The 27,774-nt window shown below is 44.5% G+C and overlaps 1 protein-coding gene across 1 annotated transcript; it reads left to right on the top strand.

Moving 5' to 3' along the window:
* Positions 1 to 539: 539 nt before the first annotated feature.
* On the top strand, positions 540 to 26,475 carry OAF (out at first homolog). Its single transcript, XM_036745942.1, has 4 exons — positions 540 to 1,252; positions 23,033 to 23,167; positions 24,035 to 24,215; positions 25,318 to 26,475. The coding sequence occupies exons 1-4, from the start codon at positions 1,007 to 1,009 to the stop codon at positions 25,593 to 25,595; spliced, it is 840 nt and encodes a 279-aa protein (XP_036601837.1). The 5' UTR covers positions 540 to 1,006; the 3' UTR covers positions 25,596 to 26,475.
* The last annotated feature ends 1,299 nt before the right edge of the window (positions 26,476 to 27,774 follow it).

The raw sequence follows: 27,774 nt of genomic DNA, 5'->3' as shown, positions 1-27,774 counted from the left end.
AGTTGCCCAAACCCCTGGAAACCCCGCTTCATGGCCTGGCATCTCTGAATTATGCCCAGGTATGTTCAGCTTGTTCTAGGAGAGATCCTCAATTCATTAAATGCCCTTACTCGTGGATCTCGGGTAGTGCTACCCAAGGGAGGGAGAAAGAGGGAGATGGAGACAGGGAGGACTGTGTATGGAGCAAGAAGGTAACGGGAAGGGGAGGAGGCCAGGCAAATAAGGAAGGATCAGTAGAGTACAGTAGGTGGATGGAGGCAGATTGCAGCAGTCTGTCCGCAGAGGAGTCTTTCGCTGTCCTAAGGGGAAAAAAGCTGAACCCACCGGCCCCGCCCAGGCTGAAAGTAAAAGATATGCCAAAAAAGTGAAATCCTGACACCGCCCCAGTAGATGACTGAGACACCGGGGAGGGACGCTAGTTGAGAAAGTTCTGTGGGAAAAGTTCTTTCCAGCTGCCCCCTCCCAGTCTCCGCCCTATTGGCATACTCAGCCCTAACCTTACCCGCCTCCCCTCCCGCAGGTTGCCTAAGCTCTGGGGATCAGCTACGTGGACCATAGCTGGCCCTTTAAGGACTAGGAGGTGCGCTGTCTCTTTAAGGCAGGTCCTTGTGGTTTCTGTTTTCTGAAGGAAGTGACGGGGGATTGAATGAAAAGTGCAGAACCGAGTTAAAGCGGGCGGGAGTGGGGGACAGAGGCAACAGCTGGGTTGGGGAGAGATTGGCCAACCGGCCATGCCCTGGGGGCTCCCGCTCTGATACGGCCGCGCGGTTTCTCTGCACTGGCAGCATTCCCGGGCTCAGCCCATGTGCCCAGCGCGTACCGCTGGATAGAGGCAGAGCCCCCTCTGGGTCCAGCTCTCCCCTCCCTACTCCCAGCTCCTAAGTTGGTACCAACTTCAGCCGAAGTTTGGCAACTCCTCTTCCCCCGACCCGTGCGTCGGGGGTGAGGAGGGGGCCCACCGGGCTAAGAAGGGGAGCGGTGGACTCCGCTTCTGCTGCCCCCGGGGATGCGCTCCCTCGGGAGCAGAGTCCCGCATCCTCCCCAGCTGCTGCTCCTGCTGCTGCTGATCCCTGGGTTGCAGGCGCCGGCCGGGGGGTCCTCGGGGCTGTCGGAGCTGAAGGTCCGGGTGCGGCTGCCAGATGGCCAGGTGACGGAGGAGAGCCTGCAGGCTGACAGTGATGCAGACTGCATCAGCCTGGAGCTGCATAAACCCGACGGGACCCTCATCTCCTTCACTGCAGACTTCAAAAGGGTGAGGGACCAACCCCCAGCACTACCTCCCTCTCACCTGGGACTCCTCTTTCCCTTTCACTCACTTCGTCTTCTCTCCTCTCCTTCTTAAACTCAAACCAGTCCTCTCCTGCTTCAATTTCCTTCCTTTTAACTCCAATACACACATTCCCTTCAGGGATTTCGGAAAGAGACCTCTGCCTTCTAAATCTCGCCCCCCCCCCACCCTCCCCCCCACACACAACTACTCACCTATTAAAACATCACCACCAACCTCATTCCTTCCATCTGTACCAGTGGGGTGGGGTGGTGAATTCCAAGGCTAAGGACCAGAATCAAGGACCAACCTTGATTCTGCAACAGCTTAGCTGTTTGACATTCCGAATGTCATTTTAATCTCTCTGAGCCTCAGTTTCCTCACCTGTAAAATGAGGGAGTTTTACTAAAGGGTCTCTGGTCCCTTCCAATACTAAATTTCTATGACTACATCGGAATTGGAAAAGGAATCCAGTCAAGAACAAGATAAGGAATCAGGATGGGGTGGAGGGGGGGAGAGAAAGGGGGATTGGACCATTGGTGCCCTGAATATACCACTTGTAAGGCACTTTAGATAAAGTGCTTTGGGTCCTGTTTTCTTCATCCATAAAGGATGAAGAAATTGGATGAGATTAAGAATGGTCTATCACTCTCCCCCATGGTTCTTTCCAGAATTTGTTTATAGCAGTAGACACACTCTTTCTTATCTTGTTCTGGATTAAAGCAGTGTTTTAATTCTGCCAGCCACTACACCTGGGAAGAGTGACCCAGACTCTGCCCTTTTTTCCTGAAGGAGAGACATTCTTTTTTTTTTTCCTTCAGGGAGCATTGGGCAGTCCATACTACTATTAGCTTTCCTGGGGTGACATACCCATTGGCATTGTCCAAGGATGAGACATGGTTAAACTGGGGAGGAGAGAGGGAGGTAGAAAGTGGAGACAGAGGCTTAGACGGGCCTAGCCCTGAAGTTGGAAAGAATTGGGATTTGAAGGCTGGAGGGAGGGAAGAAACTAGTCAGCTTAGATGTTGTGGTGAGTATCTAATTATAGCCAAGCAGAAATCCTAAACAAAAATAAAATAGGTGGAGAGATAAGTTGAAATGTAAGGCTCCCTCTGACCTCCTCATCCCGTGTGGCATGAAAGCTCCTTGGGGTCCAAGAGGTGATCAGAGAGGCTGGGAGTCTTAGGACATCCCTTCAGACCTCTCTTCAAGCCCGTGCCTCATGGAACTTTGGCTATGTAAAATAAAACCCTCAGAGGACCCTATCACTATATGAGTGGTGGGATCTAGAATGTCATAGTAACCCAAGGTCTAGCAGTGACCAAGCAGGCTAGTTGGAAGTGGGAAAATTTGGGCCAAAGCTGCCCATTTCACACTTCCTTTGGGAAGAAAAGCCTGGGGATGGCCAGCCCCTGGGCACTCTGCTCTGAAGTGATGGGACCTCTCTGAAGTTCAGAAACAACAGAATCCAGCCCTCCTTCTCTGTCAATTGTTCAGATCTGGCTCAGAGCCTTCTTCTACCCACAGGCTGGCCCCAGAGGGCTGCTGTAGCCCTCTTGCTTAGCTTCCTCTCATCCCTTGGACCTTCCCAGGTACTTTTCACTGGAAGCCCAGGAGCAGGAATTCTAGAGAGAGGCTTTCCCAGTGCAGTGGGAGCCTCCTGTTCCCTATAGCGGTCGATCATGTCTTAGGAAAGGCACTGGAGCCGAGGTGAAAGGGGGCGGGATGGGGAAGCTGGGCCTAGTTTTTACAACCACTGGCTGCTGCCAACACTTAATCTTTTTACTGCTTTGCCCTGGAGGAAAGGGAGAGGAGAGGCCTGGAGAATGGAGAGAGTGGGGGTGGAGGCCGTGGCAAGAGGAGTGGGATGGGAGCAGGGGGCAGGGAATTGGGGGAGTAGCCCCGAGAGCCCGAGGCCCAGCTGCAGAGTCCATCTGAATTGAGCTTGTTTAACCCCTGATGTGCTGCAACCTCTGAGCCTGGGGCTTTGCTATCCAGGTTTACAAAGTCTTTTTCAAGTTAGCCTCTGACCCAGAAATTGGTGCTTCATAAACTTGGCGGCTTCAGTTTGCTTGCTAATGCAAGTAAGGGAATTTGGGGCGAAGGGGACTGGAAAGGGAGACTGAGCTTTCTCTTACTTACTAAGGCAGACCTTAGTGGCACTCATGGTGGAAGCCCAGGTCTTTTTTTTTCCCCTGTCCATTGGCTATGGAAGTATGTTTACTTTGGACTCTCTCCCTTGAAGCTGGATAGCTGACTTTTTCTTTGGATTTATTGCTCGTTTGGTTCTTGGAGTCTCCAGCCCCTTGCTTCCTTTTTTTGGGGGGGGGGTGGAATATGAGGGGCCAGAGTGCTATTCACTAGAAAGTTCTGTCCTGGGGAACTAGTTTTCTCTGATGGAGAAAGCCATGAGAATATTTGGTTTTGTTGTGTATGCACATCTTTCTGGAAGTTGTGTTTAAGATTTCCCAAACTGCTGAGAAACAATGGAGTTAGGAACTTAGTTATGTTTCATGGTGAAGCATCTTTTTAAAAGCACTTTCCTTCCCTTTTGGTTGTGGCCAGAGAGTCTTTAGTGATTGACCCAAGGTCAACCAGCAAAATCTGCAATTAAGGTTAGAAGAATATAAGAGTAATTCTAATCTCACCTTGTTACTTTAACCCTGACAAAAACAAAAAGAGAGAGTAAATTCTTCTTTGCTAAACTCTCTTCTTGTTCAATAGGTTTAGTTTCAGAAACTCCACTGGATTGTTGGTACCATGAGCTCACAGCCCTTAGTATAGTGAACCCAATTTTCCATTTTCCTCTGACTGCTTCCTGGCCCAGAGCAGGCCCACCTCGATGCCAGAACCACCCTGTTCACCTATGATGCATCCCATTATATTTTAATTCTAATATCTCCACTCAAACATTCCTTTTAATGCCTGATGGTGGTATAGAGGTACAAAGGCTATGCCAGTGGGACAGTTTGGTTCAACTTGGAAAGCTTCAAAGTATAGATCTTATGATAGATGGACCCTCATTCAGTTTGTAAAGGCTTATTGCCAGAAGAGTATTAATTTGAGAATGGTTTTTTTCTCACAGTGGTTCATTAAACTTTTGATTAGAAGTATAGGGGGAGATCACAGTGTTGAAGTATGAGTCTCATAATCATCACAATACATAGAACATACCTGCTTTGGGGTAAAGTGGAAAAAACTGGTTTGGAGTCAAAAGACCTTTGTTCAAATACTGGTTCTAGCACTGCTTGTATGACCTCTTGGGCAAGTCACTGAACCTCTGTCTGGGCCTTAGTTTCATCGTTTATAAAATGGATGGTTGAAAAAGAGCCAGATGACCTTCAAGGTCCCATCCAGCTTCTAACGTCTAGAAATTGGTATGTAATAAAAATGACCTATCCACTGTGTGACATGCCCTAGAATTTATGCAATAATCATCATTGTGCCATGTCTTAGAATCAATATTATCATAATTGTCCCTTTATCGTGTTTAACCTGGAATGACAAGGAAGATAAAGCCTGCTCCTATGCTCCAGGTCCAAAGTATATAAACAGTGGAAAGAGTACTTGGATTTGAAGTTAGAGGACTTAAGTTTTAACCCTTCCTCTGTGACTTGCAAGTCACTTAACTTCTCTGTGCCTTAATTTCCTCTCCTGTAAAATAAGGGTGTTAAAATAGATCTCTTGCAGCTCTAGATCTGTGATCCTATGAAAGGACCTAATGAATATTCAACAGTAGATCTGAAGAAAAATGAAATGCCCTGTTTCTCATTTCTCTATTTTTGTTTGGTTCCATTAGGAATTTGAGGGTTATCACAGTATAGAGGTTAGAGTGCCAGACTTTGGTGTCAGGAAGACCTTTATTCAAACCCCATCTCAGACATTTACTGGATGTGACTTTGGGCAAGTAATTTAAACTCTTTGTACCTCAGATTCCTCATCTGCAAAGTGATAGGATTGGACTCCATGGCCTCACATCCTTACTGCTGGCTGCAGCCTGATATTCATGTTCTCTGAGCCTGGTGATTAAAAGAGTTCAGTATAAGAAAGAACCTTCCTAATGATTAAAAGTAGAATGGACTATCTTTGGAAGTAGTAAGTTTTCCAACTATTCAGTCAAAAGTGGAATAATCACTTGTCTGAAATGTTTTAGAGGAAATTAATGCTTCAGATACTAGTTAGATTAGATGACTTCAGAGGTCCCATCCAATGCTGAGACCCTATGACTCTGACATTTTAGTTGAGAATGATTTCTTTCTCCTCTCTTATTATTGTGGAAGGAAGGTAGGAATAGTGAGAGTGAGGACTAGAGATGGACTTTTAATCTAGGGTATAAATGGAGGAAGATGATTAGGCTGGTGGGACAACTCAAAGCTATACCAAATAAGACTTGCATGAAGAAACTGGGAATATTTAGCCCAGAGTAAATTTAGAGAGGATTTGAATAGCCTTCCAGAATGTTAAGGATTGTCCAAAGAAAGAGGAGTTGACTGGTAATACATGGCCCCAGGGGGCATAATCAGTTGGTGGAAGCTATGGAGAGGCAAGTCAAGATATGGGAAACCTTCCTAAGAATTTGAGCTGTCCAAAAATGAATGAGTTGCCCCCATCTCTCAATCTTCAAGGAAAGATTTGATTAGACCCTTTGTTGAGAGTATTTAGAAGGGATTCTTGCTCACATATAGGTTGGGCTAGATGAACTTTGATGGTATGATCATAGGATTTAGAGCTGAGCTTTCCTTCTCTCTGAGATATGAATACATGTTACTTATGAATGGAGTCAATACAAATTCAATATAGTCAAAGCCTATGGGCAAGGCTGTCCTACATATAGTAACCCTCAGATAAAGACCCTATAGGATTTGGGTCTTAAATCCTTTCTGTACAATAATTCCAATTCATAATGTATAAACTCCTCATAATAACCCTCTTATGTAATCAGACGCATGTGTGTGTAATTATATATACATCTAATAATCCATACCTCATAACAGCCATATCCTCAGGCCTCCAACTCATCTTTTTCCTGTAAATGCTTTGGAGGCTCTCAGCCTCCCTCCCTTCCCTCCCTTCCCCCTCAAGGGGGCAATGGGACTAGCTGCTGACAAGGGGGTGAGTCATGTCCCAACTTGGCTGACTGGACAAGGATGGCTGGGACAGAGGCAAGAGAGTTGCATAATTGGGGAGGAGGGTTCATTGAGATTCCCAAAGATGATTCTTGAGGCCAGCTGACTGAAGAGACCTGCGGTGAAACCAAAGTCAAAAGAGACACATGGTGAATGTCACTTAGGCCAGATTAAGGCTAGAGTCTGTTGAATGACTTAGGGAGAATGGAAACTCATTTGGCCTTTATGATCTTTATCCTATATACAGGGGAGAGATCAGAGAAAGGAGGTATAAATGCCTTTGGGGACCTCTGACTGATAGGAAAGGTTTGGAAAGTACAAGGAATGATCAAAATAAAAACAACAGAAATGTTAAGAGAACTAGCTAGATGACGCCTAAGGTTATTTCTAGTGCTGATGCTCTATGGATCTATGAATTGAAAATTAATTCAATACAAACTAAGTTCATGGTTACCTAAGTTCACAGGGGACAAAAAAATCACATTGTGATAGAAGGTTAATGGGAGAGACTTCTTGGAGTTTTGTGGTTTGGTTTTGTCTGTTTTTTAAAGTGGAGATATTTCCTCCACTTTCCCTCTCATCCATGGCAACCAATATGTAGTAAGTTAGACAGTGACACAGGGCATATGAGATGACCTATGGAAGGCCTGAGACCCTGGGCTCTTGATTGAGGGTCTTAGATTTAGAGCTAGAAAGGGCTTTAGCGGTCAGCTATCATCACCTCTCCTTTTACAGATGAGGAAAATAAGATCCAGAGAAGTTAAGTGATTTGCCCAAGGTCAAATAGGGGGCAAAGGGCAGAGTTGAGATTCGAGCCCAGGGCTTCTGGGCAGCTGCCTCTAAAGGAAGTGAGGTGGTACAGTGGATAGAGAAATGGACATGGAGTCAGGAAGACCTGAGTTCAAATTTGGCCTCAAACACTAGCTGCCTGAATCTGAGCAAAACACTTGACTCCTGTTTGCCTCGAGTTCCTTATCCATAAAAAGGAATAATAACATTGGAGGTTGTTGTGAGGATCAAATGTGATAATGTTTGTCAATATTATCACTTAGTACAGTGCCTGACACATAGTAGGCTCTATGTAAATATTTGTTATTTCCCTCCTATGTCAACCTAAAGCACCACTTTAGACTCTCTGATTTTTGTCTTAGTCTGCCTAGAACTCTCCCCTTTCTTTGAACCAGGCAAGTACTTGATTCTCTGCTGCCTTTCTTCTTTCTTCAATCATTTTCCCTGTGAGTGTCCCCAAACATACTGGGACCTTCTAAACTGTGGTACCCAATCTTCTTTTACCCCTTGCCTCCCAAACAGCTCTTGTACACTGGTCTATGTACCTCAGGGGCACCCGGTATAGACTTGATTCATTAACTCCTCCTCCTCTCTCAGTGCCCCTAGGAAGCAGAATACAGGGTTGGCAATTAGCACATAAAAGGGAGTGAGGGCACCACCCAGTTTCCCCTCAAAAGAGGAATCTTTGGGCTTAGCATGGCAAGGTCTTTAGTTCTGTTGTTGCTAAAAGTTTCTAAGGGTTAATTTTGGAAAACCTCCATGGGGCAGTGAGATCCAGTTCCTTTTCCCTTGGAACTTGGGAGTCATTGTTCCTACCACCACACCCTGAGGTCCCCCCACCCCCACCCCCCACCAAAGCCTGGAATAAGCAGGTTCATAACAACTCTTCCTGGTTCAAGCATTGGTACATTTACTGCTAGAGGCAAAGTGGGTGGTGGGTGCTGGTAGAAGAGAAAGCAAGGTACACAATACTGAAAGACAGTTTGGAGGGGACTGGGCTGGAGGTTCAAAGAGGCGAAACTTCAGGATATGCTCTAGCTCCCCCTATTCAATTCAGTTTAGCTCAACTAGCATTTATTAATATATTGTGCAATTAAGATCATGTGCAAAGTACTTTATATGCCTGGTACTACAAAGAAGTCGTCCTTGCTTTTTTAAGTAGTTTCAATTCTACTGGAGGTTTAAGCAGGGAGAGAGAACACCACAACATGAACCCAGATAAATACAAAGTACACTCAGTGATTCCAGATGGAGTGGAGAGGGCACTAACAACTGGAGAATTCAGGGAAAGGCTGTGTGGGTGTAGGTGTGCGGATATATAAGTGGCGCTCCCCAAGGGGAAGTTGGGATGGATGGAAAACAATAATAACTAGTATTTATATAATATTTTAAGGTTTGCAAAGTGCTTTACAAATATTTTCTGTTCACAACAACCTTGGGAGGTAGGTGCTATTATTATCCCAATTTTACAGATGAAGAAACTGAGGCAGACAGTAGTTAGTGACTTATCCAGGGTCCCACAGCTTGGCAGTTTCTGAAGTGGGATTTGTATTCAGGTCTTCCTGAATCCAGGCCCAGAGCCCCTAATGTACTTTAAGGCTTAAGGTAGGAAGTTATGGATGTCTAAGGAGATTTTCAGAATTGTAAGGCTAGGAGAATTCCCCCAAGTAGCTCACCACAGAAGATTTTCCAGTCATGACACTACCACCAGCATCATTATTCGTATTGTTGTATGAAGTAACTCCCATTCACGTGCTGCCTCAGAGTTTACAAAGCACTTTCCTTTTGAGGTAAGCTGTTCTAATATTGTTGTTCAATCTCTTTTCAGTCATGTCCAGCTTTTCACGACCCCATTTGGGGTTTTTGTGGCAAAGATACTGGGGTGGTTTGCCATTTCCTTTTCCAGCAGTTCTAATCTTATTATCCCCATTTTATTAATGAGGAGACAGGTTCAGAAAAGTGAAGCCGTGACCTCTCCAAGGTCCTGTAGTCAGAGAATTTGAGAGCCACTTCTAACTTTGGAAGGTAATTCAATTCTACAAACATTTTTTAAATGTTCACTCTGCGCTAGGGACTCTGCTAGGTACCGAGGCTACAATGAAACAGTCCCTGCCCACGAGGAGTTTACATGTGTCCCTCCTCTAAGCGCACTTCCTCTTGTTATAGCCTCAGTAGACCTAATTCTGCAGATTGGAGCAAGGCAAGGTAGAAGCTGGGGAGAATTGTACATCTTTACAGCCTTGTTTTCTTCAGCACCCTTCAGACTTTCTCCTCTGTCTGGGATCAAGTGATCATTGATTTTCAAGTCTCTGAATCTAACCTCTCTCATTTTACAGATGAGGAAACAGAGGCTCAGAGAGAGGAAAGGACTTGACTAAGGTTACATTGTAAGTAGAGAGATGAGATTAGAACCCAGGTTCTCTGATTATAAATGTAGCAACTTTTCCACTGTAGCAGGGAAAGGCCTTCCAGCAGGTTGTCATTTCAGGTCCCACTCCTGGCCCATGTCACCCCCAGTGGTATTTAGGACTCTGGGCATTTGACAAAACAATGATTAGGGTTCTTTGCCCCATCAGCCTTTAGAGAGAAACTGGGGCAGTTTTTTTCAATCAATCAGTAAGTACTTAGTGAGCTTCTACTTTGTACGGGGAGGACATTGTTCTGGGCACACTAGGGGGAAAGAGAAGTATAAGATATAGTCATAGAATCTGAGTCAGAAGGGACCTCAGCAGCCATGCGATCCAACCTCTGCCTGACCAAGAGCTCCCTCTGCTATAGCATGGAGCCCTGATTTGCCTCTGAAGCTTCCCCTCTTTGCTTCTAGTTCTCTCTTCAGGGAAGATAGATTGCAGTCAAAAAATATGGAGGACTTTGAATGCCAGGCTAAGTAATTACAACTTGCTCCTATAAATAAGTTTACTTCCTCCCTTCCTTCCCCTTTTCCTCCCTTCCTCTTTTGTTCCTTCCCTTCCTCTCTTCTTCTCTTCTTTCCCTCCCTCCTTTCTTCCCTTCCTTCCTTCTTTCCTTCCTTCCCTTTCTCCCTCACTTCTTTATTTCCTCCTTTCCCTTCCTTTCTTCTCTTCCTCCTTTCTTCCTTCTCTTTGTTCTTTCCCTTCCTCCCTCTCTCTCACCTTTCCTCCCTGTCTCCTTTCCTTCCTCTCTTTCTTCTTACCATCCTTTCTTCCTTCTTTCCTTCCTTCCTTCTTTCCTTTCTTCCTTCTTTCCCTCCTTCCATTCTTCCTTTCTTCCTGTTTCCATACGGCTTCCTCCTATCATCTCCACTGTATTCCAGTTCAACAAAAATTTACTGAGCACCTAATAAGTAAAAGGCATTGAGCTAGTCACTGATGACATCAAGACAAAACAAGAGTCCCTGGCCTCCAAGAGCATGCGTTCTGCTGGGGAGAGCCAACATGTACAAAAGTACAAAAACTGAAGGCAATCTGAGAGCCCTGACCCCAGGCCTGGGGCTCTATCCACTTCGCCACCTCATTGCCTGGAGTCAAGAAGATCTGCATTCAATTCCTGCCTCAGACTTGTTTCTCCCTCAGTTTCTTCATCTGTAAAATTGGGATAATAACCTCCTAAGGTTGTTATGAGGATCAAATGAGAAGACATATGAAGAGTACTTTGTAAATCTTAAAGCACTTTATAAATGTTAACTGTGATAAATTGATATTACTAATGCACAGTCAGATGATATTATCCCCCTGCTTAGGAAGCTTCAGTGACTCCCTAATTCCTTTTATGATAAAATATAAGCTTTTCTCTTTGTCATTCAAAGCTCTTCACAATTTGACACTAAACACTTTTCCAGGCTAGTTTTTGTCACTTCCCCTCATGTATTCTCCCTTCCAGCCAAACTACCCTACTTGCTAGCCCTGCTCATGATAGTCTATTTCCAAACTCTATGTCTTTGTACAAGCTGTCTCCCATGCCTGGAAAGTTCTCTCTTCTTGCCTCTGCTTTTCAGAGGCCTTAGCTCCCTTCAGGGTTCAGCTCAACCGTTCCTCAATTGATAAATGGTCAAAAGATAGGAACAAGCAGTTTTCAGAAGAAGAAATAAAAGCTACCAATAGTCACATGAAAAAATGCACTAAATCATTAATAATTAGAAAAATGCAAATTAAAACAACTCTGAGGTACCACCTTATACCCATCATCAAATTGGCTTATATGACAGAAAAGGAAAATGACAAATGCTGGAGAGGATTGGGAAATACAGTATTGGTGAAGCTGTGAACTGGTCCAACCATTCTGGAGAACAATTTGTAACTATGCCCAAAAGGCAGTAAAACTGTGCATACCCTTTGATTTAGCAATACCACTAAAAGGTCCACATCCCAAAAAGATCAAAGGGAGATGAAAAGGACCCATATATACAAGAATATTTATAGCAGCTCTCTTTGTGATGGCAAAGAACTAGAAACTGAGAGGATGCCCATCAATTGGGAAATGGTTGAACAAGTTGTGGTTTATGATTGTGATGGAATACTACTGTGCTGTAAGAAATAATAAACAGTATGATTGAGAAAAACCTGAAAAGATTTACATGAACTGATACAAGGGGAAGAGAGCAGAACCAGGAGAATGTTGTACCCAGAAACAGCAACATTGTAATAAAGATCAACTACGAAAGACTTAGGTACTCTAATCAGCACAATGATCCACAATCGTTCCAAAGACTCCTGAGAAAAAATGCTATCTACCTCTAGAAAGAGAACTGATGGAGTCTGAGTGCAGATTGAAGCATTTTTTTTCTCTTTATTTTTCTTGATTTTAAAAAATCACAACATGGCTAATGTGGAATTTATTTTAGAGGCTCAGCTCAAGTGTCACCTCTTACATAAGATCTTTTCTGATCACTTAGTGGTTAGTGCTTCCTGCCCATCCAAAAAAAAAAAGCATTTCTAGTCACCCCCGTATATGTTTTGTATTGATATATCTATGTTCATGTGATTTCCCCTTAGTAGAATGTATGCTCCTTGCAAGCAGGAACTTTTTTTCTTTGCATGCACAGCACCTGGCACCCTATTTGGCACTTAATAGATGCTTAACAATGGCTTATTTAATTGAATAAAGGTGTTGGGTCATTAGATGATTATTAAGGTCTCTTACAGTTCTAACATTCAAGGATCTATGAACCAAGAAATGAGGATAAGAAAGATGCAGACAGACAAGCCAGTAGAAGGCAGTTTTGTGAAAGACCAAAGGAGGAAAGAGCAATAAGGATAGGGTGATAAACATGTCAGATGTTACAGAAAGCTCATAGCAGATGATGGCTTAGAAAAGACCATTGCATCTAGCAATTATGAGGTCACCGGTGACCTTAGAAGTTGCATTTTCTTTTTCTGCTCCATTCTGAAAAAAACTTAGGAATTATTTGTCTCATACATTAAGATGATGAGAAATTGGTTAGCTTGAAAATTATCAGATTTGCCTAACTAAAAATTTTCAAGTCACTTCAGCAGGGGATGCAGGGGGCTTCCATGCTGGGAACTTGGGCAAGAGAGAGGAGTGAAGGCCTTGATCTGGGAAGCCCTGAGTCAGCAAGACAATGAGGCATAATTGATCCACATAAAGCCCTACATTGTTTGACAAAACAGTCTGGACAGGAGCGACCTTTGAGATTTGGCTGACAGAGCACTGGGGTGTTGGGGGAGGAGAAGTTTTCTAGAGGCCAGGGGGCACCACTCCAGGCCCTTGTCTCTGAAACACCACTCATCCTGGCACAGCCCCCTTACAAAGAGCCTCTGTCTTGGGTGAGACTGCCCTAAGGATGTGTGGACATTTGTGCTTAGAGTTGATAAACCACTTCTTTGTGATGAGGAGTGACCTGAGCTCATAGACACTCATCCTAGTGACCTGGCATCCTTAGGAGAGTGATCTGTCCTAAACCTCACCCTATCTTTTCTGGAAGGGGCTGAGCAGAACTATCTGAGATATCTCTATGTTCTTCAACTCAGTTGCCATCCCAACAGGCTGCCAACCCATCACTCAGTGACTCCCATGTGTCTTTCAGCTCTGCCTATGGCTGCCCTTGGGAGTTTCCCTCTTCCCTCTCTGTCACCACCCAGTTAGGTCGACTATAGCTATCTACCCCAAGAGAGGCCCCTGACCATCCTACCCCTCCAGCCTATAAAGCAGCCCCAGCCCAGAAAAGAGTGAATAAATATTTAGATTGGCTCAACTCTGGTACAGAAATCACGCGCTCCAGTGTGATGGGAAGGAGCCCAAGACAGCAAAGAAGATTCCCAGGGGAAGAGAACTGTAGCTGAAGAGCTGGAGGGGGAGGGGAAGAGAGGAGATGGGAAGGAAAGCTGAGCTGCAAGCATGATGGGAGTCTTGGTACAATGGCTCAAAACCCACAGGACAAAATGGTGGACTGTAAGTAGGGACACACACACACACATGCACATGTGCATACAGACATACACATATAGGCATGCCAAGCACCCCTTTTCTATCTGATACTCCTTTGTCAAAAGTGTTTTTGTGAGATGATATATCTGTGGTGGACAGACCCTATTTCCAGCAGTTGTCTATCAGAATAAGTTTCCTGGAGGACTGGGTCTGGCATGGACTTAAGGAGAGAGAAGAGTAATAGATTGTGGCGGGGGTAGCTCCAAGCCAGGGGAGGTAATAGCAGAGAGTTGGGGGTGGGAGGTAAAGGGGCTGAGAGATCAATGTGAGAGAGAGAGAGAGAGAGAGAGAGAGAGAGAGAGAGAGAGAGAGAGAGAGAGAGAGAGACAGTATAAAATCGAGGACAGATGAGAGAAAGTATGTTTGGGAGCACCTGGGGGTATTTATTTGAGAAGGAAGACACAAGAATGAGAGTATGAAAGAGGAGAGAGAATGTTTGTATGAGACCATAAGAGGAAAAGTATTTGAGAGTGCTCAGGGGTGCTTGGGAGAATCTAGCCCTGAGATAAACTTTCTGAAAGTGAGATAGTGCAGAAGAGAGAATGTGTATGTGAGGCAGACTGTGGGAGAGAAGTTAAATGAGACTTTAAGACAGAGACTACATGTGAGACTGTATCTGAGGTTGTATGTGTGAGACATTATGTGAGACAGGCTTTGAGAGAATGGGCAAGAGAGAGATCAGCTCAGAGAATGTGCCTGAGACAGAGACTCTCTGTAGGAGTGTGAAAGAGCATGTATGGGCTATTAATGACTGGGTGAGCAAGGCTGTTTCTGAAACAAAATGTTAGAGACCTTCTGTGGCAGGCTGTGGGTATATGAGAGCATGCGGAGAAGTGTGGGGCTCCCTCCCTTCCTTGCAGAGGTGGGAGGGGCTGCTGTGGTGTGGAACACTGTTGACAATGTCAGACTTAGTTGATGTGTTGGTTCATTTTGCTGAACTGCTTTTTATTTCTCTTTGTTTTGATTATTTATCAAAAAGGGAGGCTTCTCTGGGTTAGGGAGAAGGAAACATTGAAAGATGAAGGTAGCATGAAAATAAAAGATAATAAAAAGTTGTAAGTGTGTGAGAGACTCTGTGTGTGTGTGTGTGTGTAGGACAAAGAGAGTTTACCAAGCAGTTCTGTGAAAAGGTTCACCCAAAATATAGCCTCTTGTTTAAATAGAAAAGAGCATTAGTGCAGAAAAAGCAGAAGAGGCTACTCCATGTTCTTAGCAAATTCATTTGAAGCCTGGGAGAGACCTTGGCACAGAGCTACCTCCTGTAGGCTGGAGGAGATGAGAAAGCTTCTCCCTACATTGGAAGCATGAGATCAATCCCATGAAGTCCTTGCTTCCAGGCATGAAGGGATGGCAGGACAAGATGTAATATCAACTGGGAGACCACCAACTCTGAGGCTTCAGGGAAGGCAATAGACAACTGACAGAAAGGGAGGGGTAAGGAGGGAGCCTTCTTCATGGAGACCAAAGTGATCTGAGCCTGCTCACCCTCTAGCAGAGGGGTGTCTTTGAACATGTGGGGAAATTAGGCGCGTTGTGGAGCTATAAATTTGGCACGGGTTGGTTAAATTTACATGGCCAGAATGGGAAGGAATGGCAGAGTCTGACCTTTGACACACTGGGTTGAGCATCATTAGCATAGGGATGGGTATCCCTGTCTATAACAAAAAAGGGGGTGGAGAGAAAGGCATTGTGCTGTGCAGACTTGGACTTTAGGGTGTAGCATGGCATAATAGAAAGAGAAGTGCACTTGTAGTTCATATACCAGCTCTGACACTTAGTAATTATGTCACCCAGTGCTTACATCTGAATCTCAGTTTCCTTATCTGTAAAAATCAGGATAAAAATACTCCACCCACCTACCTCACAGGATTGTTGTGAGCAAAGTGTTTTGTAAACCTTAAAACACCATAGAAATCTGAGTTACTGGTTTTGGGCATTCATGTTTTCATCTCTGGACCATGGACTCACTATGTGACCTTGGCCATGTTGATTAGCCTCTGAGCTTCAGTTGCTCTTTCTGAAGGTCTATAATGAGGGCAAAGATCTGTGAACTTTTAAAAAAATAAGTTATATTGATTCTTTTTTGTTTTTACATCACTTCTCAATGATATTCCTCACCTCCATCCCACCTTCTCACTGCCAACAGAACCCTCTCCTACAACAAAGAAATATAGCTAAGCAAAACAAATTAGCACATTAACCACATCTGACAACCTATGCCTCATTCTTCAAATAGAGTCAAATACCTCTCCATTGAGAGGAAATAGGAGTGTTTCACCATTAGTCCTCTGGAGTCAGTGATTTTTTATTGTATTGATCAGAATTCTAATATCTCTCAATGTTGTTTCCCTTTACAATCCTGTATAAACTGTTCTCATGGTTCTGATTACTGGACTCTGTATCAGTTCATAAAGGTTCCCCCAAGTTTCTCTGGATTCTTTATATTTGTCATATCTTACAGCACAGTAATATTCCATTACATTCATAAACCACAATTTGTTAAGCCTTTCCTCATTTGATGGGCACCCCTTAGACTGTTCCCCTCTGTCTTTGACCTCCTTACGATATATCATGTACATTAATAATATACTAGTAATATCATGGGGTGAAAAGGTATGTACAGTTCAGTGACTTTTTCTCACATGGTTCCAAATTGTTTTTCAGAAAGGTTGAGCAAATTCCCAGTACCACCAGCAGTGCATTATTATACATGTCTTCCCACAGCCTCTCTAACATTTATCATTTTCATCTTTGCCAACCTTATGGCTGAAGGTGAAACATTAGAATTGTTTTCATTTCAATTTCTTTTATTATAAGTAATTTGGAGCATTCTTTGTTGATAGTTTACATTTCTTCTTCTGAAAAATGTTCATATTCTTTGACTGTTTATCTCCTGGGAATATCATATCTCTTGTTCATTTAATCTCAATTCATTATTTTCCCCCTCTAAAATCTTTCCCTTTTGTAAGTATTTTGGAACGTAGATCTTATCAGATTTTTATGCGAAGATTTTTTCTGAATCAATAGCTTCTTCTCTTGACAACATTTTGTTCCTGCAAAAGCTCTTTAATTTTAGGTAATCAAAATGGTCTATTTTATCTTTGTATCTCTGCTGTCCTTGCTTGGTTTAAGAATTCTTCCCTGAGGCTATTCTACATGCCTCCTTATAATGTTTTAAAATCATGTGACCTTTTAAATTTGGGTTACATATTCATTTGGAGCTTATTATAGTATATGGTATAATATGTTGTTCTAAACCTAATTACTTTCAAACTGCTTTCCATTTTCCCCAGCAATTCCTGTAAGAATAGAGAGTCCTTGGCCCCCAGCTATTTTTCTTCTTGGATTCATGGAACACTAGGCACCTCTCTTCAGTTACTTCTAGGTCTTGCCTGTCTATCTGTCCCATTGATGAAACCTCTTTGAACTCTTAGAAGTCAATGGAACTCATTGAACTCTTCCATTTTTTTTAACTGGCATGAAATCGATTTGATGATTATTTCACTTTATGTGCTTTGAGCTTTTGAGAATCAAGTGCAGAAATGAATAGCTATGTTATTGCTGTAGAGGGAACCGCTTTTCTTAGAACTTTTTGGTATACTCTAAAGCAGACTGCATTTATAATCCGGGGACCTGATTTTAAATCTCATTTTACCTGTGTGACCTTGGTCAAGTTATTTGACATTTTTGAACCTCTGTTTATTCATTTGTAAAATGAGGTGTTGGGTGAAAGTGTCTTTAAGGTTCCTTTCAGTTCTAAATCTATGATTTCCTCCCCTATTTAACACCATTTAAAGTAGCGTATCACAGATTAGTGCTGAGCCCAGAGAAGCTAAAATGTTGGCCCCCTGAGCAACCCCCCAGTTCTCTGTGCTCATTTGGACCAAATTCATATGAGGGTGAAGCTCAGCTGCAAAAGAAAGAAGTTATTCTCTTTCTTGTCATCTCCTCGAATCCCCACCCTGGGAGTCCTAGGAAATATCACTTAAAGACAATTTAGTTTTGGTTCCTGTCTATGGTTTCCTCCCTCTGAAAGGGAATAGAGAGATACCCAAAGTACAATATAGATCAGGTAGAGGACAGTTATTTATTTCCTCTGCTAAGAGGAAATGCTTAAAATGCAAAAGATTCATCAGCACACATTGAAAAAGACTTAAGACACAATACAGTAACCTATAACTCTCATTATACTCTCCTGTGAGGTTGATACTTAAAATGATAAAACATGAGACACTTGGTGACACTGTCAAATAGGCATTTCACTTTTACAACAATTCTCCACTGTTCAAACAACTTCCTCAAAGTCCAGGATCAAATGAGATAATATACTTGTAAAATGATTAGGATAATAAATGTTTATTGAATGAATGAATAGTAGGCACTTAAGAAATACTAGGGCTTCAGCTTATCCTCTTGTCAGTGGCCATCTTCTCTGAGAAGTTTGTAGTAGCTACAGAGAATACCTCCTACAATGAAACCAGTACTGAAGGAGGCACCTAGAAGCTCTGGACTTCTCACATTCATTCTAAAATGGAAATGTTGATCTCAAGATCACTGTTTAATCACCTCTGTCCAAGGGAGAAAATGCAAGGCAAAAAATACAGCACCAGCCTTAAGGTCTGGACTCAGACTCACCTGGATTTGCATTTTCTCTAGCTACCATGTACAAGCAGTCACCATTGGTGCCTGGGATTGGCTGGGGGTGGGGGGCACTGAGGAAGGTTGGAGAAGGAAGGGGGGTGGAGAAGGAAGGGGGGTGGAGAAGGAAGGGGTCAGAGAATTCCCAGAGAGATAGTTTTATATTGCATATTTTAGAGACATGAAGAAGAGATCTGAGTAAGAGTTTTCTCTTCTTTTAAAGTCTACTAAGCAGGTGGCTCTTCTTGGCTAAGTGGCCAATGAGGGTATCATTTCATCATCTCAGAACACCAAATCCTTTAGCATTGAACTAGAATTCCTGACCCTTTGATGTACCCAAGGAGATAGCTAGGTAGTGGTGCAGTGGATAGAGTGCTTGCTGCTAGGCCTGGAGTCAGGAAGACTTGAACTCAAATTTAGCCTCAGATACTTAAGCAAGTCACTTAGCTTCTGTCTGCCTCAGTTTCCAAAAGTGGAAAATGGGGATAATAACAGCACCTACCCCCCAGGGTTGTTGTGAGGATCAAATGAGATAATATTTGTCAAGTGCTTAGCACGGTGCCTGGCACACAGTAAGTGCTTAATAGATGCTTGTTGTCTCTTCTCCTCCTTCCCCCAGGGAAATTAAGTTCAATTCCAGAGCACATTGATTCAGGAATAAGGGAAGGTTCATGATTACTCCCATTATACTAATAACACCTAACAACCTCATCCCTGGGTAGCATCTACACTTCTACCCTCTTTCCCAATTACACAAAGTCCACGTGGTTCTTCTTCTGTTCTGGAGATGCCTGGAAATGTCTAGGGAAAGAGAGCTAACCGAGCCCTTCCCACCTGCCTACAGGTATGTCCTCCTTACGTTCAGGTAGAAAACCAACAATTTACCTTCTGTGTTCTGGAAACAAAAAACCACCCACTTCTCCTGTCGGTCTTACCTGGCATGGGCTTCTGGGGCTACTTCCCTCTGAATCAGCCCTGGGAAATCCCCATCAGGGAGGAAGTTGGGAACCCTGTGGGAGGCCGGGAACCAGGCAAGCTCTTCATCCAGCTGGATATTTTCAGTGTCCCTGGGGTCCTTTTGTGAGGAAGGAAATCAGTACTAAGTGATGGATGAAAAAGTCATGGGGGAAGGGGGAGGTAAAGTCATAGAGTGGAACATGCTTCAGAGACAGGCCAGGATGATAGGGCATAGCTTCCAAACGTATATCCCTTCAAAGCAGAAACTGCCTTGTTCTTCAGAGGAGAATCACTGGTTCCCCAAGGGAGAGAAGAGAAAAAAGAGTGGCTTCAGTGTTTGGAGAGGCTTAGGGGAGGGAGGGAAATTAGAATAGGGAAGTATTCCTCTCTCTGAGGAGACATTTTGGTGTCTCATCTTCTCCAGAATCCTGATGTTAAGTCCTTAATTGGGAAATTATTCAATATACATACACTCAATCAGAAATTATAAGTTCACCATGCTGTAGCACTAGTCTTGGAGACAGGGGAGCTGAGTTCAAATCCTCTCCTGACACTTATTAGCTATGTGACCTTGGACAGGTTATTTAACCCCTCTGAGCCTCAGTTTCCTCATCTGTTAAAAGGAGATTATACATACTACTTGCCTTCTGGAGTTGTTGTAAGCAATGTGTTTTATGATCCTTAAAGTATTATGTAAATATGAGATTATTAATATTTACACAGAACAATAGAGGACATAAAGACAGAAGGCTACATTAGAATTTATATCTTAGATTGGAGTTAAGGAAAGAAAAGGCCAATTGCCTTAAAAATGTCATTACACCCCCAGCAGAGTCCTAAGGGGCTAAGATTTTCTGTAAGACTTGTTAACAAAACAGGAGAAAAAGACAATTTAGTTTCTTCTATGCACCTTCTAGTCTGAAATTTATTTGATGCCTCTTCCAGGCTGGGAAGGATGGATGATGTCGAAAAGAGCTGTGTCCATATTCCCTGTGCCTCAGATGATTTGAATGCACCCAAAGCAATGTAAAAAAAATGCTATAAATATATTGAGAAGAGCTATTTTTAAAGGGAAGGAGCTGAAATTAATGCTGAGATGGATTTTTGATACCACTTGGCATAACCTTCTGGCTCAAGACTTGGGATAGGAAATCTGGCTCTGGATTCACCTGGCAAGAGATGAGCCCTGGAAATGAAATCTAGCCATCTCAAGTGCCTTGCCCCTGGTTGTCACTCCTGGTGACCTGAATGAAGGGAAAGAGATCAGATGGCTCAGACTGGCTGGGCAGGGAGATTCCAGGAGCTAGTTATCAGAGAAAGGATTTCCTGTTGAGAGGAGGCCAGGATAAGCCCTCAGCTCTGATTCACCTTCCTCTCAGGTCTCCAGGATCATGAGGGACTTGGAACCTTTCCTTCTGTATGGGAGAGATTGTCTTGGTTAGGATGTTTTGGGAGGGGGGGAGGGAAAAGAACCCTGGCTGGCCATCAGTTTCACCATCTTTAAAACTGGTAAAGGAAGAAAGAAAAAGGAAGGAAGGAAGAAAAAAGAAAGAAAGAAAAGAAGGAAGAAAGAAAAAGAAAGGAAGGGAGGGAGGGAGGAAAGAAGGAACAAAAAACAAAGAAACACTGCTCCCACACTCCCAGGAACGTGAGGGTAAAAGTAGCTCAAAAGTGAACAGCACTTAAACTAGGTTTCACTGGTTTACAGCAATTGTTTCTTTCTTCCCACACCCACTGACATTTCCGATAGAATTATCATTAACAGTAATTTTTGAGGGCATACTAGGTAGAAGGCACTGTGGAACAGAGTGGGAAAGCATTTATTAAGTATTTACTACACGCCAAGCAAGCACTGGAAATAAAAATAGAAAAATGAGGCAGTTCCCTCTCTCAAAGAGTTCACATTCTAATCGGGGAAGACAGCACAGATAAGTGAAGAGCTTAGCTGCAGTCGATGGAAAGGCCCAGGGGTCCTTAACATGGAGCATCAGGACAGACAGAAAGGCCCAGGGGTCCTTCCAGATGGCAATCCATGGGAGTGGGCATGTTCACCCAGGATCTGTGGGGCCCACAACTGTTGGCACAGGGTGAGTTTGGTGGGATCTGAGCAGGAAGTGGGCTGGGCCTTTGGAAGAAGGGCATACAGTGCTAGGTAAAGGGGAGCCTTCAGGGAACTTGTGGTTAGTAATAATGATAATAGCTACCATTTATCTAGCACTTTAAGGTTTGCAAACCACTTTACAAATGTCTCGTTTTACCCTCACAACCACCCTGTGAGGGAGGTGCATTATTCCCATTTTCCAGATAAGGAAACTGAGGTAGACAGAGGTTACGTTACTTGCCCAGGGGCAAACAGCTAATAAATATTTGAGGCTGAATTCAAACGTGGGTCTTCCTGAATCCAGGGCAATGTTGTTCAGTGGGCAAGAGCACTGGATTTGGGGTCAGCGGACTTGGGTTCAAATCCTGCCTATGACCCTGGGTAAGTTGCTTACCATTCCCAAATCTCATTTTCCTCATCTCTAAGCTTAAACCAAAGGACCTCTATGGTCCCTTAATCCTATGAATCCCATGTGCTAAAGGCCAGATCAGTGGTACACACGGTGATGCCAGAGACATCCAGAAATGAGGCCTCAGCAAAGAGTGGAAAATAGCCAGTGTTTCATGGGTGGAGTGGACCTGGATTGGGCCTTGAAGGCTGACTAGAATTTAGACGAGTGGACAGGGAGACACCAGCCAAACATGAACGATGCCCAGACTGCACGTAACACATTGGAGGAAATAAACCAATTTGGCTAGATCTGGATTTATGTAAGAGGGTAGCTTCTGCCAAGGCTGAAAAATTGAGTTGCAGCTATGATATTGAAACCTTGAACATCAATCTAAGAAGTTTAGATGGTATATGCTGAATGCAATGGAGAGCCTCTTCCCCTCCCCATGCCCTCCTTCTGCCCCCCCCATCCTGAGCCACAGTTCAGACTGTGAATCAGGAACAGGAAGGAGCTCTTGACCTGCTGCTAATGCCATTAACAGCCCCATCTGGAGAAGGGGAAGTAGAAGGGAAGGTAATTTATACCGGCCATGTTTCTGAAGTGACTGACTCTGATATCAGGGTTCGAAGGAAAGCGGCAGCTGCCACACCTTCCGGGCTCTGCACTTAAAGCCTGTTTTGCCCTTTGTCTAAGACACCCTGACCTCTCCTCACCCTCCAGCTACAGTGAGCAGGGTGACAAAGGGAGGTGGGGAACCCAATCCCCGAGTAAAATAAATGTTTGTTGAGTGAATGAATTTGCTATGAATAATTGATATGCAGATAATTGAAAGTTATAGAGTCATAGAATTTTAGCACTAGAAGGGACCTGAGAGATTGTCTCGATGATGGAATATAACATACTTGGAAAATGAAATATTTTCTTCTGGTGGAAGCTTTGCCCTCCTAAATGATTTCATTGGAAAAATTTCCAGACTGAAAAGCCTGTGGCATGGTCTGACCCAGGAGGATCTGGAGTTCTTGGAAGTATGTTTTTTTTCTAGCTCTTGTTTTCAATGGAATTTGCCTGGATGGGCAGATCACAAACCCCCATTCCTCAGTTAACCATTTCAGAAATTACTGTCATTAAAAAAAATTCATCACCCTTAGATCAACTTAGTGACGAGTCTCTTGGTACTGGGTCTGGGCCTTCCCCCACAGCTAAGCAGGGACCTCTCTCTGTCCTCTAGGACACCTTTGTCCAGTCCTGAGATGTGTGCTCTCCTGGGGTATCTGAGGAAGAGGACGATGGGCCCCACTGACCTCTGCCTTTCTCTTCCTCTTCTTCCTCTCGTCAATCAGGATGTAAAGATCTTCCGAGCCCTGATCCTGGGTGAGCTGGAGAAAGGCCAGAGTCAGTTCCAGGCCCTGTGCTTCATCACAAGGCTACATCATAACGAGATTATCCCCAGTGAGGCTATGGCTAAACTTCGGCAGGTGAGAGGCCCAAATCCAGGCTATTGTTGCCCCATGGCCCTGCAGCTCTCCAACCTACCCTGGCTCCACTAACCAGGGTCCCGATCCATGACGGCCCAACTACCCACCCAGGCCCAAGCCCATACTCACCCAACAGTCTCAACTGTCCAGCCCAACCAGGACCAGCCACCCAACTCATCCTGGCCCCCAAACCTTGGGCCCCAAACTTCCCCCTCAATCCAGTTTGTCTCAATACTCCAGCCCTCGTTTCCATTATTAAACCAATATCCCTGGCTCCAAGTAAATGCCTCTGCAGTCCATCCCTTTTTGGTCTCAAATTCCTGGACTCTTCCCCACCCCTGCCCTAAGCACTTCTTTAGTCCTAAGACTATACATAAGTATATCCTTACCTTAAACTACCACCTGTCTATTTTGCCAGATTCAGAATGGAATGATTCCCCAAGAGTATTCAGATATTGGTGGGGCTGGGTATATGGGGCAAAAGAAAAGGGGTGGAAATGATATCTCTCGTTCTCCAACCCTATCAGAAGCTCTTATAAATCCCACTAATAGCCCAATATAGAGAATAGGTTCATCTGCTAGTGTCCCACCCCCACTTGCCTCTCTCCCCATCCAAAACACATCCAAGTCTAGGGGAGGGGGAAAAGAGGAGAGGAACAGCAGGAAGAAGGAGCCACACTACCTCCTTGAACTACGTCCCCAAAAGAATGTTTGTAGTCCCAGAATCCAAATGGTGAGAGATGAAGACTAGTCACAGATGAGGCTTTTGGGAGGGGGTGTGAAGTGTGCAAGGGAAAAGGGATCATGTGGGACTATAGAAACACTTATTCCACTTTCTCCCCTCTCCATCCTATCCACCCCCAACAGAAAAACCCTCGAGCGGTACGTCAGGCTGAAGAGGTACGGAGTCTGGAACAACTTCACATGGATGTGGCAGTCAATTTCAGCAAGGGAGCATGGCTGAGCCCCCACATCCATAATGTGTGTGCTGAAGCCCAAGAGGCCATCTACACCCGGGAAGAGGACGTCAAATTCTGGCTAGAGAGAGGTCAGGCAGATAACCTCTGCAGCACCAGGCCTGGAACCCCAGTCACAAGCTATGAAAAATGAGGGAGGAGGCCACACAGGCCCTGGCCATGGGGAGCTTTCTAAGGGTGGAGGCTACAATAAAAACAACAAAGACTTGGAAATTCATGCAGAAAGGCAAAGTACAAAAACAGTGTTTAAGTGCTAAGGAGATGGGTTGTTACACAATGCTTGCAGAGAAAAAAGGGGCAAAACAGAGAATGCTTCTAAGAGAAACTGAGAGTTGAGCAGTATTCAGAAGGACAACAGGTCCAAGGGCTAGCAGGCTGCTGAGAGTGGGAGCAGTGACCTGTGGGGAACCTCAGGGGCCATGTCCACCTTCATGGTGGCTGGGACTTCACTGACCCACTCTTGGAGAGCAGTGGGCACCAGGCCCTGGAGCAGAAGGCCTTCCTATCATCCTCTTGGCCCTCCCCCACTGAACCTTACCTTCCCCTGCTCCCACCTACCCAAATTCAGCTCATCTTTGTTCCTGTCACCTCTAACTCCTCCCAGTATTGCTGCATGCCCATTACATCTTCACCCCAAACTCTGGCTATCTTCCTCTCTCCAAAAAGAGGCAAAAGAGAAATTGAAATGCCAACAACTCTAACTCAAGGTTTAAGTCAGGGTGACCCCCACCTTCCTCTCATTCAGGTTCTGGCTGCTCAGAAAGCTCATAAGGATCTAAAACTAAAAAGAGACTTTCCCATGTTATAGCTGAGGAATCTGAGAGGGCCCAAGAGGTAACAGAACCAGGGTTCAATCTCAGATCTTCTGACACCCAATCCAGGGCTCTCAGCACCTAGGCTTTCAGGGCAAGGGTTGAGTAAGACACTCCCTAACACAAAGGTCATAAGTCAGTTTCTCCTCTCCTTTGATTAGATCCTCTAGACTCCTGGCTGAGGTAGGGTTGGCCTAGAGCCTGGGAGTAGGCATGCACAGTCCAGGCCAAGGCCTCAGGATACAGCTTCAAGGTCATAAAAGAAGGCCAGGAAATGACTGGGGGATGGAAGGAGGCCTGAGAAGAGGAAAGCTCTTCCCCTCACAACCTCCTCCTCTTTCTCCCTCCCACTCTCCCACAGGTGTGGATGGCTCCATGTTTGAAGCACTGCCTTCGCAGCCAATGGACCTCTCCAGCCTACAACGTTGTCGGCTAGTCGGTGACCGATGGAAACCTTGTCTCTGTCACTACGGGCTCAACTTAGCTTGGTACCCCTGCCTGCTCAAGTACTGCCACAGTCGGGAACCTAATGGCCGCCTCTCCTCCTATAAGTGTGGCATCCGCAGCTGCCAGAAGAGCTATAATTTTGACTATTATGTGCCCCAGAAGCAACTCTGCCTTTGGGATGAGGACACCTAACCAGGGCCGGGGGCCTTGAGCTAGGGAGGGGTGAGGTGCAGTGCTCCCTTATGAGAAGCAGAGAAAGGGGCTGAAAAGCCTCTTCTTTCCTCATCCCTTCTGGAGTCTCAGACCCCTTGCTCTACTACTGTGAAAAGATTAACACAAAGGTTAACAGAAAACCTCCCCTTCTCCTCCCCAATCCCTACTCCCTGCTCCTTTATTGAGGGTAGGGGAAGAGCCCAATATAGCCCCCTCCCCTTAAAGTATGTCATTTTTCAAGTAACCAAAATGTGACCATTTCTTTTATTTAAATCTTTTAAGGTTCAAACCTCAATAAAACCCTACTGGGGTGGGGGAGAGGGAAGGGAAGTATAATAAATCCCCTGTCTGCTCTGCCCCTCTCCTCCCACACTTCTCCTCCCTGACTTAGAAGGAACCCATACAAATCCCTTCCTTAAGGGGCTTCTGTTTGTCTGCCCTCCCCGCCCCACTCCAGCAAGAGATCTTCTGAGGACACTCCCCTCCCCTCTGCCAAAGGCATGGGGGTAGGAGCAGCAAGTGACATCAATGAATTACCCACGGGTAACAAAGGAAAGAAGGGTGAGGGCCAGAGAGGATCACAAGCCATAGCTCCCACCCCCTAGAAAGCCAGCAGTCTATGGGTGCAGGGGGTAAGGTGGGGTGGAGAGATCTCCCCAGCCCTCCCCCTACCCAACTGCAGTGCCTTCATCCTCCAGATCAGGACCTAGCTAACCATTGCCAGCAATATTTTTTCCATTTCATAAGATTATTTTTGTAAGGGTGGGGGGAGGGGGAGAGGAAGGGTTGAATTCCAGATTTTTAATGCAAAGTATTTATCATTTGTATCAGAAATAAAAAAAAAGAAGTTTTTACTTTACCAGTATGATTGTTCTATTCACTTTAGGGTGGGGAGTCTTCCACAGCTCTGGCATGTACTGGACATAACTGAGCCAATGCTGCCACCTGGTGTCCACAGAATGCTATGCAGCCTCTTGGCAGCTGGGCCAGAAAAGCTCATCAATTATCAAATATTTGTGTTATGTTTTATTATTAAAGCCTACTATGTGCTCACACTGACCTAGAAGTTATAGAAGCTACACAAGGAAATATAAGCAGATGTCTGGGCTCTAAGTCTAGAAGGTTATAACTGTAATAACAGCTAGCATTTATATTGTGCCTCCTAGGTTTGAAGCTCTGGGCTAAGCACTTCACTGTTATTTTATTTGTTCCTCACAACAATCCTGGGAGGTAGGTGCTATCATTATTCCCAATTTTCAGTTGAGGAAACTGAGGCAAGCAGGTTAGATGACGTGCCTAGGGTCACACATAGCTAACAAGTGCCTGAGGCCAATTTGGAGTCTTTCTGACTCCAGGCTAGGTGCTCTTATCCACTGCCATCTAGCTAAGTGCATTACAAATATTCTCTCACTTAATCCTCCAATAACCCTAGGAGGTAGGTGTTATTAACACCCCATTTTACAGTACAGAAAGACGCTCATGAAACAGCAGTGAGCGATACAGGATAATTCAATGTTAGTCTAAAGATAAGCTGTCCTCATAGGACTGAATTGGAAGCCACTATGGAAGTCATCTTTATCAAGGAGGAATTATCGAGTCCACAAACCTCATGAACTAGCATCCAGAAGACTTCAAATCCTGTCTTTAACATAGGCCAGTGGTGGAGAACCTGTGGCCTCAAGACCACTTGTAGCCCTCTAGGTCCTCAAGTGTGGCCCTTTGACTGAATCCAAACTTGACAGAACAAATCCCCTTAATAAAAGGACTTGTTCTGTAAAACTTGGACTCAGTCAAAGGGACGCACCTCGAGGTCCCAGGTTCCGCATCCCTGACATAGGCTGTGTGACCAGGGGCAATTCACTTAGCCTCTCCGGCCCCAGGCAACTCTCTAAGACCCCTGTCTTGCCAATCTGCATCAGTGGAAGGAATTTCCATACCAGGAATCTTCCATGTTGACAAAATTACAATTTTTGGCCCTGATAGTCCAAAAAACTTCAAAATAGAAACAAAAAAACCTTAGCATTTCAGAGTATGGGAAGCAAACAACTTAGTAAGTGGAAGAGCTGGAATTCCAAACAAGGCCCTCTGCCTCTGAAGCCAATGCTCCTTCCAACCTACCATTCAATTCCTAAGTGATATCTATTTGAAAAAGAAAAAA

Source organism: Trichosurus vulpecula, chromosome 2 (assembly GCF_011100635.1).
Source record: "Trichosurus vulpecula isolate mTriVul1 chromosome 2, mTriVul1.pri, whole genome shotgun sequence".
Taxonomy (NCBI): Eukaryota; Metazoa; Chordata; class Mammalia; order Diprotodontia; family Phalangeridae; genus Trichosurus; species Trichosurus vulpecula.
This window is presented reverse-complemented; position numbering and strand designations above follow the sequence as displayed.

What these genes read in the sequence shown, in the direction of transcription:
- OAF (XM_036745942.1), top strand. Translation starts at nt 1,007, where the DNA reads ATGCGCTCCCTCGGGAGCAGAGTCCCGCATCCTCCCCAGCTGCTGCTC. An exon ending in TCACTGCAGACTTCAAAAGG is followed by an intron (nt 1,253 to 23,032) that starts GTGAGGGACCAA and finishes CTCGTCAATCAG; the next exon opens with GATGTAAAGATCTTCCGAGC. An exon ending in CAAATTCTGGCTAGAGAGAG is followed by an intron (nt 24,216 to 25,317) that starts GTCAGGCAGATA and finishes ACTCTCCCACAG; the next exon opens with GTGTGGATGGCTCCATGTTT.